Source organism: Molossus molossus, unplaced genomic scaffold, assembly GCF_014108415.1.
Source record: "Molossus molossus isolate mMolMol1 unplaced genomic scaffold, mMolMol1.p scaffold_m16_p_2, whole genome shotgun sequence".
NCBI classification, from domain to species: domain Eukaryota; kingdom Metazoa; phylum Chordata; class Mammalia; order Chiroptera; family Molossidae; genus Molossus; species Molossus molossus.
In genome coordinates this window covers 13,707,735-13,724,175 of record NW_023425355.1, presented here as the reverse complement: position 1 = coordinate 13,724,175, position 16,441 = coordinate 13,707,735, and the positions used below count along the sequence as shown (strand labels likewise).

The following is a 16,441-nucleotide window of genomic DNA, read 5'->3' as shown; positions in this document are numbered from 1 at the left end:
GCAACGGTCCCTACCAGCTCCTTGGGGGTTTGAAGAATATCACTCAGCTGTGCAGCTGGAAGCAGAGTGATCTACTGCATTAAAGCTTTTCCCTGTGACTCACATTTTCTTTTTCTTTTTTTTCTTTCTGTTAGTGAAAATGGAGTTTGGTTTGCCTTTCCATGACAAGGGAAGGGTTAAATTTTAGGACCTGTCACTACTCTGAAGTAGAGGATAGGGGAGAAGGGGTGTCAGTGAACCTAGCTGTGCCTGGCTCGCCCTGGACTTTGGTACTTGCCAGTGAAAGAACTGGAGACACCTTGGGCATGTTCTTCTGTGTCCATACTTTGCTAAGAGGAGGAGAAGGAGAACTTGAAATGTGCTGGGCACTGCTTTGAGTGCTTCAATTCTTATTTCACAGATAAAGTAACTGAACTTTTTTGTTGTTGTTGTTTTAAATCCTCACCCAAGGACATTTTTTTTTGCATTTGTCTTCAGATAGAACAGGAGGGAGAGAGGGGTGAAGAGACAGTGAGAAACATCGATGTGAGAGAGACACATCGAGTGGCTGCCACCCACACAACCCCAACCGGGGCTGGGAACAAACTGCAACCAAGGTACATGCCCCTAGCGGGAACCGAACCTGGGACTCTCTGGTCCGCTGGCCGAAGCTCTAACTGCTGAGCCAGACCGGCCAGGGTGAGTGCTTTGATTCTTATTTCACAGATAAAGTTACTGAAGCTTTAAAGAGTAACCTCCGTAAGGTTATTGGCTGAGATCATGCAACTAGTAAGAGGCACAGCTGGGGGATTTGCACCCAGGTCCATTTAATCTCAAAGCCTTGATGAAGAGCAATGCATTAATTATCTTAGTTACTAATTATTACCATGCATTAAGCGTTCCGAAATGACCCAACTACTGTCCTTGCCCTTAAGTCAGAGGAAACATTCCTGCAGTGCGCTTACAAGGCAGCATGACAGAGCTCTTACAGAAGTATCTGTAGAGCTGTGGAAGCAGAAATCAGTTCTGATTATATATTGGAGAGCTGAAGGCCTCACGGTGACGAGGATGTTGGATTTGAATAGTTCTGACTGGTTTGATGGGTTCCATCATTAGTTTTATGGTGGAATAGCATTTTGGGCATAGGGGAGTAACATGAATGAAAGCAGAGAGAAGTGCAGGCATTGGGCTCACTGAGGCAATATTGAGTGTGTGGTTCTGGCTGCTGCATTGCAGAAAAGGGTGATGTCCAGAGATAAGGCTGGAGAGTGGAGTTGGAACTGAGTTTTGGAGGGTCTTGTGATGCTAAGGATTTTGGACTCTACTCTAGAGGCATTAGTGAACCATTAAACATCTTTAAGTCAGAGGGTGGTACAATGTCATCTGCCAGGACCTGATCACAGAGGCAGTAATGTGAAGGTTAGGTCGGAAAGGGAAGGGACTAGAGGCAGGGAAATCTTTGAGGAGGCGAATGAATAAAAGTGGTAAGAGGCAGCAGTGGCAGGGATGGCAAAGATAGAATGGATTTAAGAAATTATCTGGAATTGACACGTGAGGAAGGAATGATGAGTGAGTTCAAGCATTTTAGCATAGGAATCTTTAAGAATGGTGTTGGTATTTATTGAAATAGGGAAACCAAGAGGAAAACCAAGTTGGCACTGAGGTTCATGTAATAAATTAGTCTCTTGGACATGTAGAGATTAAAATTAATGTGAGATATTTATTAAAGGTATATGTCAAATAAGTTGTTGGCTCACGATATGTATTTTCAGCCCAGAAATAGCTATGAGGACCTCACCAGAGAGGCCCAGATTGGAGATAACCAATTTGTGAGTCATCAGCGGGGAAGTGATAATTGAGTTAGTAGGAATAAATGAGATCACAGAGGAAAACAAGAATTGAGGGCAGCCTTTGTACATTACCAGGCTGGGTTGTTTAAAAATGGATTTGAATGCGTGGACTAGTGTTGAATGACTAATAACTCTTAACAAGACGGTCTTTCTCCAGCCCCAACAACTGGGAACACACCCTGGTATTTCATTCTGGCAGGCTGATCTGACTGCCGAAGCAACTTCCTGTAGTCACATGGGACGTTTTTAAAACCAAGTAAGGGCCTGGTCTTCCTCTGTAACCTTAGACTTGCATCTGCACAGTCAACCAAGGAGGCCCTCCCTTCTTGCTCTTAAATGAGGGGATGGCGGAGGCAGCTGGGCTTTCTTGTGTGTCAGGTATGTGGAGCTTTCAATAAATGAGAATTTGTGGAGAGAGTAAGTCCAATGTATCCCCCAGCCTGTTCTTTTATTTGTCCACCTGGATGATAGAGATGTGTCATGATTCTTTGTAGCATTCCAACCAGATTTAAATAGAATAGCGACTCTTTTAATATGCATACTGTATCGTACTCAATAGTAGCTGGCAAATCAGTATTAGTAGACATGCTGCACTGTTACTTTTCTACTGTCACATGCAGGCAGATATTTGTGCACATTAAATATGAGATATGCAAGAAAATTAGTTGTATTTTTGGTCCCAGAAGGGATGAGTCCCTTCAGCTCTATCATTAGGGTAGATGTTGTCATGAAATTATTATTCCATTTTCATTATCTAGGTGAATTGCTGAAGCAAAACAAAAATTAAAACTTTATTCCATTGCCTTTCATGTAAGTCAGATTCCAGGATTTGCATCATATTCTTATGTTTATAAGTTTAAATATTCTAATCTTCGAGATTGGAGGAGACAGTGTTATGTAGTGGTTAGAGCGTAGGCTTTTGAGGCCTGATATGCCCTGAGTTTAAATCCAGGCTTTGCCATTTCCTAGCTGAGTGAGTTAAACATGATACTCAACTTCATGGATGGTTTTAGTGTTTTTCTAGTTTTAAAAGGAGGATAATTATAGCATCAATCTCAGGATTCTTGTGAAGATTAAGTGAGATAATGAATGGAAAATGACAAGCTCAACGTACATAATATCCTGTTTTTCTCTTTTCTTTGTAACATGAATTAAGCCAGCATTTCTCAAAATATATTCTGTTGAAGTCTAATCCCTCCAAATGCTTTTTTAAAAAAAAATTCTTATTGTTCAACTGAATTTGTTCCCTCTTGGAGAGAACAGACATTAATATATTTAAGAGTGCTGAGAAGCTCTACTATAAACCATTTTTTGGATGGTGGCTTAACTTTTTAAACCTAGCATTTTCAAAATTTGTTTTGTCATTGTACTTTTTCTTTCTTTCTTTCTTTTTTTCTTGGAACCCTTATTAACAGTCCATGCTACTGATGGGATGTCTTTGGGAAAAAGATGAGTTTGGTAATCAGGTCCAGGTGCTATGCAGTATCTGTTTGGCCTCATTGAACCAAAGCTACCATTACAGTATCATGTAGACTAACTGATGCTAGCCAGCCTAGAAGTTTGGGGTTGCTTATGTTGCAGTAAGATTAAGGTTTAAGAGGACTGAGTTTCCATGACAGTTCTGCCATTCTCCCTTTGTCGTGAAAGAACCCATGTGAAAATAGTACAAACAGTTTTGAAAATGAAAAATGCTGTCAGTGGAAGGTGGTATAACAACTCCACTAGGAAAATTGTAGGAGCAGTGAATAGAGAATGGGGGGTTCTGGAGGTTGAGCTTTGTTGCTTCTTCCCTTTTCCACTGAGCACACTTGGACCCCATCAGCTACCTGCTTGAAAACATTTTCAACTCCTGGGTTTCATAATAATTAAAAATGATTCCCAGATGAACGTGCCTGAATGTCAGTAGCTCTGCCTTTTGTCAGTGTTCTTGTACGTGCTTACAGAAGCCATTTCCCAGTACAGGATGTAGCTTAGCATCATGTAGCCATGGCTGTTGCTGAATATTAAGTACTGAATTGTAATTAAGATGCACAATGCAAAAGAAGATTGTCAGGATTTAAGTAACAGATTTAATTAACGGGTTTAATGTTCAGCCTTCTCATACAGTTCAACTTTGTGTCCACCTGTAATGTATTTCTTTTCTGTTAGTAGATGTTAAGCAAAGTGGTGTTGCTTTAACACTAATCACTATGTAAAGGATGAGAAATCTCGTTACTGTTTTAATACTTTTTTTTTTTTCTGTTGTTTTATTGGTTAGTATTAATGGAGACAGTTATATAACTCACTTCCTTTCTGTGTCTGGAAAAATTTAGGTGGTACTCTGAATAAGCTTTTTTTTTTCTTTAATAGTTTCATTTTTATTTATTTATTTTGTTGATCCCCACTTGATATTTTTAGAGAGAGAATGGAAGGGAGGGAGGGAAGGAGAGGGAGAAAGAGAGAGAAATGTGGATGAGAGAGAGGCATTGATCAGTTGTCTCCCACAGGAACCCTGACAGGGGATCAAACCTGCAACCCAGGTATGTGCCCTTGACCGGGAATCAAACCTGAGACCCTTCCGTGCAGGGGCTGACATTCTAACCACTGGACCACACCAGCCAGGGCTCCAAGTAAGCTTTGTGACACTTTGGAAAGATTGAAAGCATGTTTTCTATAGTTTTAAGGACAATACTTCACACAATGGAGTTACACCTCAGTGTTCATTGGGCTTTTCTATCTTGGAAAATAAAAATGTCCACTTTGATTTTTACTGTTTTAGCTGAAAATTTTAGGTCACTTTCCCATCATGAAACTCAGAGGGCTTTAGACACTATTTGTATGGTTTGCTGTTTAAATACTGTGAATACTCAGTTTCTAGTTCCACAAAGAGATTCTAGTTTTACAGAAGACTTTTTTTCATCATATCAAATAGTATTCCTGGCAATAGAGTTAAATGTCATTCTTCATCCTAAACTACTACTTCCTTTATTTGATGTACCGAGGCAGTTTTGACACAAAATTGGCAGAAAATGTTGCATCCCCTTTTTTTCTCCTTTTTTTTTTTTTTTCTGTCAGGAAGTTCTCACTTTATCCTTAAAATAAATTGTATCTATGGGATTTTGGAAACAAAATCAGTAACTTAGCGTTGTTACTCCCTACAGAAGCAGTTTTAAAGATAGTGGAAATAGTATTTTATAAATTGAATTTGAATGTCAGCGTTCTGGAGTTATATCTTTAAAGATAAAAATGTAAGGAAATATTTGGCGGTCTTTAATTTTTTTACTATTTATATTGCAATAATGCTACGGAGAGCATATTAGAATGTTATAATGGTTTCTTTTTTGTCATATTGATTCTGATACATAAAGTCTTTGGCTTTCTCTTTAGGGGATATTATAAGCCATGTATTCAGAACCATATAAATACCAAAATGAAGTCTGTGTTGGTTTTATAGTGAGTTTATTAATAATTATGTTACCGTCTTTTGTCAGAAAGACCACAGTAATGAAAACCATGTTTCACCTTTTACGTACATAATTGGATGAGATCACCAGATGCTGATGTTACGAGCACATCAACAGGAAAAGTTGAAAATGGGAGCTGCATGGAAAAATACTAGAACCAATTAGCTCTGTCAAAGACCATCTGACCAAGTATAGGGGAGAAAGTAGATTTTGACCATGAACTGACCTCAGGTCATTTAGTAATGGAAAGAAACAGCAAGATGGTCCTTCTTAGAGTTGCTTAGGCTTTTGATATTAGCAGAAAATACCTTAGAAATTGGTACATCATGGTCAGTGTTTGAAAACTCGTTAGATTAATTTTGTTTTTCTAACATTTTATTATGATAATTGTCAGACATTCAAAAAAGTTGGAAAAAAAAAGTGTACTGTGACCACCTAGATTCTACCAGTAACATTTTGCGGTATTTGCCTTATTACATAACTATCATGTATTCTTTTTTCTATCCATCCATTGTTTTATGCATTTCAAAGTAAGTTGTACACATCCAGTACTCTCAGTCTGGAACATATCATTAACTAGAGGTCAGAATTTATTTATGGTTCTGTTTTCAAAATAAAATTACATGCAGTAAAATGTACAGATCTTAAGTGTACTGTGTAATATGTTTTGACTAATGCATACACTTGTGTAATTAAGAACTTTATCAAGGGAAAGAACACTGCAGTTGCTGAAAGTTCCCTCATGCCTCTTTAAAGTCAAGTCCTGCCCTTATTTTCCATCTACAAAGGCAGCTACTCTTGGGATATTTTTATCATGTATTAATTAATATAACTTGTTCTAGAACTTTATCTGAACAGAGTCTTGCAGAATGTATTCTTTGGGTAAAAGATTTTTTCACTTAGGATAATGTTTTTGAGACCCATCTATGTTGTTGCATGCATCAGTAATATTTCCTTTCATTAGTAAATAGTGTCCATCCTGTGGATATACCACAGCTTTTTTATCCCTTCTCCTATTGATGAATACTTGAATTGTTGCCAGTTTGGAGCGATTAGTGAGTAAAACTGCTATGCTTTTCTTGTGCGTAAATACTTAGGAATGGAATTACTGGGCCACAGGTTAGGTATATGTTTAGTTTTGTAAAAAAACTGCCACATTTTTTCATTAAAAGATTTTTTTTTCTTTATTGATATTAGAGAGAGAGGGGAAAGGAGAGGGAGAGATAGAAATATCAACAAGAGAGAACATCGATTGGCCGCCTCCTGCATGCCCCTAGGCCCACAACCTGGGCATGTGCCCTGACTGAGAATCGAATCTGCGACCTCTTGGTGCATGGATTGTCGCTCAACCACTGAGCCACACCGGCCGGGCTGCCAGACATTTTTTCAATGTGCATCATTTTACATTCTCACCAAAATGTTTGAATGTTCTGGCCATTCACACCAACACCTGGTATTATCAGTCTTTTTAAATGGAACTGTTCTTTTGGATGTGTAGCAGCATCTCATTGTGCTCATTTTTATTGCTTATTTTAATGTGTACTTACCTGATAACTAAAGATGTTGAGCCCCTGTTCATGTGCTCATTAATCACATCTCTCTTCCTTTGTGAAACATGTTCAAATCTTTTGCCCATTTTAAGATCTTATTAGTTGTCCTTTTATTAAGTTGAAAGAGTTTTTTATGTATCCTGGAAACCAGTCCTTTGTCACCTGTGTTTTATGAATATTTTCTCCTAGTTTGTGCCTAGCCTATTCACCTTTTTTAATATATTTTTGCGGAGAAGTTTTTCATTTTGATTCTCATTTATCAGCAGTTTTTATTCCTTTTTGTGTCCTGCCTGAGAAACCTTTGTCTACTCTCAGTGTCACATTTTGGATGTATATTTATTACTTATCAATTGGTGTATCCATTAAAAAATTTTACTTAGATCATTAAGCTTTTACCCAAATGTCAGCGCTTCTTACTTATGACCTTATGGTCTCTAACAGAAATCTAAGCATCTCAACAGAATATATAAAGTCAGTAGTTTCAGGTTTTTTTTTTTATTTTTTATTTTCCAACACAAATAATATTTTTTAGTTTTGTTGAGTCTCATTTATTTTAGAGGATGGGAATGATGGCAGGAGTGTATTATTCTCAGGCACGGGAGAAGAGGGTATACATGGGAAGACTAGTAATTCTAACATCCCTCTCTTTTTCTTCCCCTCTCTTCTCTATATGACTGGCTATTGCCCACCTTCTCCTTCCACTGTTCTGATCGAAAGGATCACAGCTTCCAGGCTTCCTCAGTCCATCGTGTTGGCAAAGGGTGGCCATCTGGAATTGTTAGAGTCGCTGACATTATATCTAAATTTCTTTTTTTTTTTTTTATCCTCACCTGAGGATATTTTTCCATTTTTTGTACAGATAGAGTGGGAGGGAGAGAGAGGAAGAGAGAGAGAGAGAGAGAAACATCGATGTGAAAGGGACACATCGAGTGGCTGCCACCCGCACGACCAACCAGGGCCGGGGACAAACTGCAACTGAAGTACGTGCCCTTAGCGGGAACCGAACCCGGGTCTCTTCGGACCGCAGGCCGACGCTCTAACCGCTGAGCCAAACTGGCCAGGGCTTATATCTAAATTTCAAAGTCCACTAGGGATTTTGGACAGTGTATGAATTTGCATTATCCCGGAGAGAACTATCAGAGTATAAGTAAAGTAGTGATCTATATTTATAGACCTACTTTCACAGGTGTTTAATATAAGCATTTCTTTAATACTATTTAGAGCAAAGCAGTGGTTGTTGGTAACATACTTGAGCCTAAAAGCTGACTATTCTATTTGCTAGGAGAAGCATTTTTTACCCTTTCATTTTGAGTCTGTATTTGTCCATGTAGCTTAGATGTGTCTCCTGAAGGTTTTATTTTTTGATCCAGTGTACTATTCTGTGCCTTTTTATTGGTGAGTTCAGTTCTTTTACATTTAGGGTAATTATCGATGTCTGAGGATTTCCTGTAGCCATTTTAGTTTTTGTTCTCTGGTAGCTCTGTGCCTTCATTGTTTCTTTTCCTTTGTGCTTTTGCCTGTTCTTTTTGTTTGGTGGTATGCCGTACTTTTTTCTGTTTAGTCTTTTTTATTATTATTTATTTCATTTTTTTTTTATCCTCACTTGAGGATATTTTTGCATTTATCTTCAGATAGAGCAGGAGGAAGGGGGGAAGAGAGAGAGAGAGAGAAACATCAATGTGAGAGGGAAACATGGAGTAGCTGCCACCCACACAACCCCAACCAGGGCTGGGGACAAACTGTAACTAAGGTACGTGCCCTTAGTGGGAACCGAACCCGGGACTCTCTGGTCCATGGGCCAACGCTCTACCACTGAGCCAAACTGGCCAGGGCTGTTTAGTTTTTTTAAGTTAATGTGTCTCAGATTTGAGGTTTTTTTTTGTTTTTGTTTTTGTTTTTTTTTTTTTGCGTGTAGTTAAAAGTTTCAGATAAACAGTACTCATTTTCCTTTTGAATGCATCTGATCTCCATCTTCCTTTGCAAATTCAGACCTTTACTCCCTCCCCTTTTATATTTTTGTTGTCAGAAATTATTCCTATTTACACTGAGTTTGTTGGTGATCTCAGTTGTAGTTTGGTCACCTTTTGTTCTTTGTTTCAGGTAGAATAACCCCTTTGAGTATTTCCTGAAGTGGAGGTCTTCTGGTGGTAAATTCCTTCAGCTTTTTTTTTTTAAATCCTCACCCGAGGACATGCTTTTATTGACATGGACCTGAAGAATAGTCAGCTTTTATTTTATTTTCTTGTTTATGTCTAATATTCTAGTGATTTTAAAAAGATTGTTATAGGTTTTAAGTGTACATTTCTAGGATACATGATCTGCCCACTACCCAAAGTCAAATCTTCCCTCACTATATATTTAACTCTCTTTACCCTTTATTACCCTCCTACTCTCCTTCCCTCAGGTAATCACCATACTGTTGTTTATATCTATGAGTTTTTGTTTATTTTTCTTGTTTGTTCATTTGTTCCTTTCAGTTTTATATCCCAGAAATGAGTGAAATCGTATGGTTCTTAACTTTTTCCGTCTGACTTATTTCGCTTAGTGTGATAGTCTCAAGGTCGCAAATGGCGGTAGTATTGCATTGCATATATGTGCCACATTTTCTTTATCCAATCATTTATTGAAGGACGCATCGGTTGTTTACATGTCTTGGCCACCATGAATAATGCTGCAATGAACACAGGTGTATATGTCTTTGCAAATAAATGTTTTCAAATTTTTCAGGTAGCTACCCAGAAGGGGAGCTGCTGGGTCATACGGTGATTCTTCAGGTCCATGTCAACAGTTGATTGAGGAGAAGTGTATCTGAAATTTGAGAGGATATTCAGTAGCACTATGGTTGAGTAATTTTGGATACCATATTAAAGGTTTTAGTTTTGTTTAATGTTTAAAAGAGATTTTATAGATTTTTTATTTTATTAGAGAAAGAGAGAAGCAAAAATCAAAATAAAACAAAACCAAGAATCTTACCCACCCCAGATCCAGAGTGGATCCTGTTATGGCTGTGATTGAGTGTACTTTGGGGAACATTATACAAAGAATCAATAAACATGAAGCATTTTGCAAGGATTGGGAAGCCAAATATGTAGTGCAGAATTAGAGACATCTGGTTGCCAAAAATCTCCTAGTTAAGGAAGTTAATCAGAAGTTCAGTGTCTAGAAGGTTCTGATCCTAGTTAGGAGACCTCCGGATTCTCTAAAACAGAGTAATCTTCACAGGACTGTGGAATGAAGAATAATAGTTCAATCAGTTATAAGTGTGAATATTACTATTGTTATATTTGCCACAAATTTTGATGTGGAAAAACTGTGTCCTGAGATCTACTTTTATTTTTGGTCCTGAAGTCTAAGAATAGCACAGGGCCTACCACTAGATTTACAGTAGCTACTTATGACTGTGTGTGTTTTGTGTGTGGATACACACATATACACACACTTTTTGTGTGTGTGGGAGATGGGTTTGGTGGTGGTGGTGGTGGCAGCGGTGGCAGCAGTAGATGTTGAACTGGTTATGGAAAACTTATCAGTTTTTTCAGTGGCTTTCTTGGAGATCTACCAGATTTCCTTCCCAGACATTTTAACCCAGGAATCAGATTTTTTCATGTTTATTGACATGGACCTGTCAATATCAGTGCCCATATCAAGCTGTTAATCACATGATCAGTGGAGAGATCTCTAAGGAGGCCAAAGAGATTTTTAACTCTTTAGACAATGAAAAGTTGCCTTTGGGATCCAAGAGGCCCACTTCTATTTATTTCAACCTAGTATTTCTTCTAATCTCAACACCCCAACTATGCATGCTTTTGGGCTCTGAGGTAGCAATATTGAAAATGGAATGAGTTGAAGGGATGGGGATGGTTTGTTGATGAAGCTTGGTGACTAGATTTATATACTTTTTTCTTTACTGTTATTTTTTATTATTACAGAAGAAGCTACTATGGAGGAAACTGGGCCAGTTTCAGCTTTTCAGGACTGTTGTCCTGGATAAAGGAATACCAGGTAAAGTTCTTATCTAATTTTTTAATCTACTAAGTTTTATATGCGTCACATAATTAAAGAAAACCCTTGGCTTCATCTGTAATATAGGATTAATACTTCATTTTAATTTATTTAACAAAAATTGTGCAGTCACCATTTCAGCTAATATTTTTTTTTATTGATTAATTTTTGTTACAGATGTTTCTCCTTTTTTCCCCCACTGATTCCCCCCTCCCCCTTCCCTCCCTGCCCCTTCCCCAGATTGTTGTCCATGTCCACTGTTCATGCATACATGCATATATTTTTACAATGCCTTCAAAATATAGATATCACTTATTTAAAAACTTTTTTTTTTTCTTGATTTTAGACAGAGAGGAGGGGAGAAGGAAAGATAGAAACATCGATGAGAGAGAACATCAATTGGCCACCTCCTGCAAGCCCCCCCTGGGGATTGGGCCCACAACCTGGGCATGTGCCCTGACCTCTTGATGCATGGTTGATGCTCAACCACTGAGTCAGTCACACTAGCCGAGCTATAGATATCACTTTTTAAATATAAATAGGTATGCTGACTGAAGAATAAATCATATAAACTTGATACCATTTTGTAATTATTCTCTATGTCCAAATATAAGGCAAATTTTCCCCCCAAAATAGTCTTTCAGAAAAAAATATTTCTGTTTTTATAAAATCTCACCTATACTAGTTGTTCTTTCACTTAGTATATTTTGAATACAAGCACTATATGGGGAAGGTACATTCATTTGGAATGATCTCAGTCATCTGTGGTTTTGCATACTTATAGAAGTCACCTGACAAAATCAGTAAAACTAAAAAGCAAGGAAAAAAAAATTAACAGAAATTAGTAATTTTTCCCTCAAGGGTAAGGTCTCACTACTCTGACTGTTCTATATCATTGTAAAGAAAATTTTTATAGCTATTTAAAGCATAGTAAATGGGGTGGGGGTTGGTTATGTTATGGAGTTTACCAGTTTTTTAAAATCTTTATTGTTGGGAATATTACAGATTTTCTCTCCACTTTATTTTCCCCCATTGACCCACCTCCACTTGGTTCCTGCCCCACCCCAGGTCTTCACTGTATTATTGTCTGTGTCCATTGTTTATGCATATAAGTTCTTTGGTTACTCTCTTACTGTCCCCGCTACCCGCTTTTGCACTGAGACTTGTCAGTCTGTTCCCTGCTTCCATGTTTCTGGTTCTATTTTATTCATCAATTTATTTTGTTTATTAGATTCCACATATAAGCGAGATCATGTGATACTTGTCTTTGTCTGACTGGCTTATTTCACTTAGCATATTACTCTCCAGGTCCCTCCATGTCATCTCAAATGATAATAGATCTTTCTTACAGCTGCATAGTACTCCATTGTGTAAATGTACCACAGCTTTTTTATCCACTCATCTACTGATGGACACTTGGGCTGTTTCCAGTTCTTAGCTATTGTAAATAGTGCTGCTATAAACATAGGGAGTTTACCAATTTCTATGAGATGGGTATATTTAAAAACTTTTTAAATATAGATAAATGATATATGTGGCTTGGAATGAAATTCCTACTGAGAGCATTGTATCATGTAATGATGGAATCAGGAACTACTATATCTCAAAAGAATTTAGGGAGTTCAGAAAGGAGAATGCTATATACTCTAGAAAATTGTATTCAGTTAGCTAAAATACTATAGCTAAGACATATTAAGCACTTACTATACTAAGCATTCTAGTTGTACTCATTAATTTTACGGTATACATGACTCAAAAAGTGCTTCCAGCGATGATAAAGACATTGATCTTGAAGATGCAGTGAAGGCTCAGTTCCAATAATATTGTTGCATAGAAATGAGAGTGTGGAGAAAGAAGTAATATTTGTGAAGTAGCATTTCATGTGATTCAAACTGCGTATAAATCAAGCAGGTCGATGTTATAAGTAGACTTTAAAATGTTTTATCTATATGCCTTAAATATTCATATATTTATGCGTATCAGAAACCCTCTTTTGTACCTAATCCTTGGGGAGTATTACGTGAGGGTCCCTGATACTGAGGCATGTTTGGTATCTCCATGAGAAAATGTAATCTAGATTCTCAGAACAACAACAAAATTCCCCAGTTGTCTGAACAAAAAAGTTTTAGCGAGTGAAGGGATTTAAACACAGTAAATTTTGGTAATGGGTTAGATTTATTAAAATAAAAATGTTTTTGTGGACATTTATTTTATTTGAACACTTCACTTACTTTAGCATCTTGACTCAGTCACTGTATCCTTTAACCCCTTCTGTCTGTCACTGGGCTACAGTTCTTTTTATTAGAAGAGCTGTCTGCCTCTGCATTTCTTCAGTTTGAATATTAAATCCAAGACAATGAGACTTTTTAAATTAAATTTATTGGGGTGACACTGGTTAATAAGATCATATAGGTTTCAAGTGTACATCTCTATGATCCATCATCTGTACACTGACTGGATTGTGTGCCCACCACCCAGGGTCAAATCATCTTTCATCACCATATATTTGGCCCCCTTTACCCTTTGCTACCCCTCACCCCCTTCCCTGTGGTAACCAACATAATGTAAGACAATTAAACTTTAAAAAATAACTATTGTCCTACTTTATCCAATCTGTAAGTTTAGAAATTTTCTGAGGTGAATTTACATATAACCAGGATATTGTAGTTATATTTCACTATAGGTTCTCTGGGTATATATAATATATTTTTAAACTTTTCTCTCTAAAAGATGGGTGTCAAATAGATTAAAAATTTGAATAGATTAAAACTATCCTTGAGCCCTGGCCCACTGGTGTTGTTCAGTGGTTAGAGCATTGGCCCATGCACTGAAGGGTCACAGGTTCAATTCCCAGTCAAGGGCACATACCTGGGTTGTGGGTTCGATCCCCAGCCTGTGCAGGAAGCAACCAATCTATGTGTCTCTCACATCAGTGTTTCTCTCTCTTTTGTTTTTCTCTCTCCCTCCCTCCCCCTGTCTCCCCTTTCCCCCTCTTCAACTCTCTAAAAAAATCAGTGGAAAAAATAACCTCAGGTGAGGATCAACAAAAAAATCTTGACATCTTCAAAAATTCTCTGTTTTCAAATATTACTGTATCACACTTTTCTCCATAAAATATAAGTAGGAATTATTGGACAATTCAAAGGATAACTTTTAATCCTTACTGATAGTTTACATACTTTTTTATACTTTCTTATTTTTATTGTCCTTCTGAATATAAAACATCAAGGGTTGATTGTTATTGTTGATTACAAAGTCGTTAGTTGTGTTAGGCTGAGGACTTTTCCAAAACACTTTTACATGTATTCAGAATTTGACATGGCTAGTGATCAACCTTCAGCAATCTAAGAGTAAGTAGAATGAAGTAATTTTGAACTTGCTGTTTTGACAACAAAATGTAAAAACTTGATTCACAAGAACAAATAGAACAGATAGGCTTGATTCTCAGCTGATGGAGCATTAGTTGTCCTAGTTTTTAGCAACGTAAGAGAGTCCTGCCCAAATGACTGCATCAAAATATCAAATATCCTGATAGAAATCTGCAAACCAGACCTAGCTTCTGATAGGATAGATTTTATACAGTTTTCCTTTCCTTCCTTTGAAGTTGGCACACTATGCTGCTGGAGTCGCTTCAGTGACTCTGAAGTGATATTCATCTTGGAGTTTTGATGGGATGAAAGGCAAAGCATGAAATTGTAAAGGTACACATTTTCTCCAAAAAGTAGAGGTTCAGATTTCTCAATTAATTAAAATTTCTCGTTTGTACTTTGTTTAGGAAAGTAGTGGCATTGTGGATGAAAGCCCAGCCTGGCAAGAACAGATCCTTGAAGATGAAGAAGCCATCGCTCTTAGCAAGATGGACAAAACCATTCAACATGTGGAAGTGTTTTGTTATGCCAGGTATGGAAATTATTTATTTAGGATAAACTAAGAAGTAAGAAGGGTCACTTTTTACTCACACTTCTTCCAAAGAAGCCCACAGGAAGGATTTATGTTGCATTGGTTGCTACACGTCTAATAGATCTGCTGGTTTGCCTTTTTAAAAACGTAACTTTCAGTTTTCTCTATTTAGATAATTGGGATAAGATCTTACATTAATGACCTGTAACTTACCAAGCTCTTCTAAATTCATTATCTTATTTCATTCTTAAACTAGGTGCTAGGATAAGGCAGATTATATTAGTGACTATTTTTTTTACAGACTCCTCACTAGAACTAAAAACGATTAATTTGCTGAATGCCACATTATTTGGGAAATGTCAAGGCCACACCCAGGTTAGACAGTAGTGAAGCCTAAGATTAAAACCCACAGGTTTTAAATTGTAGTCCAGTGTTCTTCTACTTCTTTTTAGATAATATTCAATGGAGCAAAATGGAAACTACACACCGCTCTTCGTAGACAGTAATTAGTATAGCATAATGGGGAATTTTGATTTTGAATTTAAGAAATCAAATTGAGTGGTCATAACATTTGGGGACATACTGTAAATCAGGAGAGGACAGTGGGGAATATGAATATTTTAAGTGAATCTGACTGAGAGAATTCATTGTTTTAAACGTTTGAAAAAGTTGATGTCTTCAAATGACAGCATTGATAGGCTGAAAAGTAGCAATCATGTAGTTCATTTAAGTAGTTAACAGAGTTGAGTTTAGAATATCAGACCGTCAGATACTTTAATAGTTATTAAAAATTAAAATCCAAGACACTGCAGACTCTTCAGAATATATGTGGTCATCCTGCAAACTTTGGGACCTTGCTGTTTATTTCTTCATCTGTGTTCATATCTTTCAGGTAACTAGCATTTTCTCCCATAAATACACAGTTAATTTTTTCCGATTTTCTGCAAAAAAAGACAGCCTTTCCAATGCCAGATATATTTTTATTTTTATTTTTTATCCTCATCCGAGGATATTTTTCCATTTTTTGTACAGATAGAGTGGGAGAGAGAGAGAGAAACATCGACGTGAAAGGGACACATCGAGTGGCTGCCACCCGCACGACCAACCAGGGCCGGGGACAAACTGCAACCGAGGTACATGCCCTTAGCGGGAACCGAACCCGGGTCTCTTCGGACCGCAGGCCGACGCTCTAACCGCTGAGCCAAACTGGCCAGGGCTCCAATGCCAGATATAGATTATAATTTATGTAATGCTAAATGGCATTTTGTATGGAAAGGTATACCTCTTTGGCATTGTCTAGAGCCAGTGTGGACAGATTTATAACAGAAGGTGATCTCAACTGAAAAGACACATGCTTTAGTGAAACCAGGAATAAATATTTGGTAGCTTTCTCGTGTGTCCATGAATACTACTTGTCTAGAATATAGTAACTGTCACACTGTGGCTCTTTGAGAGGGTATTTTTGGTATTTTAGGGCCTTTGATTTCTCCCTACTCTTTATGACAATTAGGGTTGATAGTTTCTAATGACTGAACTGACATGTTTTATTTATTTATTTAATCCTCACCTGAGGATATTTTTACATTTACCTTCAGACAGTGGGGAGGGGAGAGAAACAGAGAGAAACACTGATGTGAGAGAGACACATCGACTGGTTGCCACCTGCATGACCCCAAATGGGGCCAGGAATGAACCACAACCGAGGTATGTGTCCTGG

At 37.5% G+C, this 16,441-nt stretch overlaps 1 protein-coding gene across 8 annotated transcripts in view; it reads left to right on the top strand.

Moving 5' to 3' along the window:
* Nucleotides 1-16,441, top strand: part of CHM (CHM Rab escort protein) — a 166,312-nt gene that overhangs the window by 37,477 nt on the left and 112,394 nt on the right. For 6 of the 8 annotated variants that reach the window (XR_004960572.1, XM_036270815.1, XM_036270813.1 and 3 more), the window contains exons 3-4: nt 10,752-10,824; nt 14,600-14,724. Coding sequence is in view for 7 of the 8 variants with exons in the window: in XM_036270815.1 (XP_036126708.1) it covers nt 10,752-10,824; nt 14,600-14,724 (198 nt within the window). In the remaining variant the exon portion in view is untranslated. Of the gene's footprint in view, nt 1-4,419; nt 4,439-9,549; nt 9,664-10,751; nt 10,825-14,599; nt 14,725-16,441 lie in introns of those variants that run through there. The other 2 variants (XM_036270818.1, XM_036270817.1) reach the window with 2 other exon arrangements.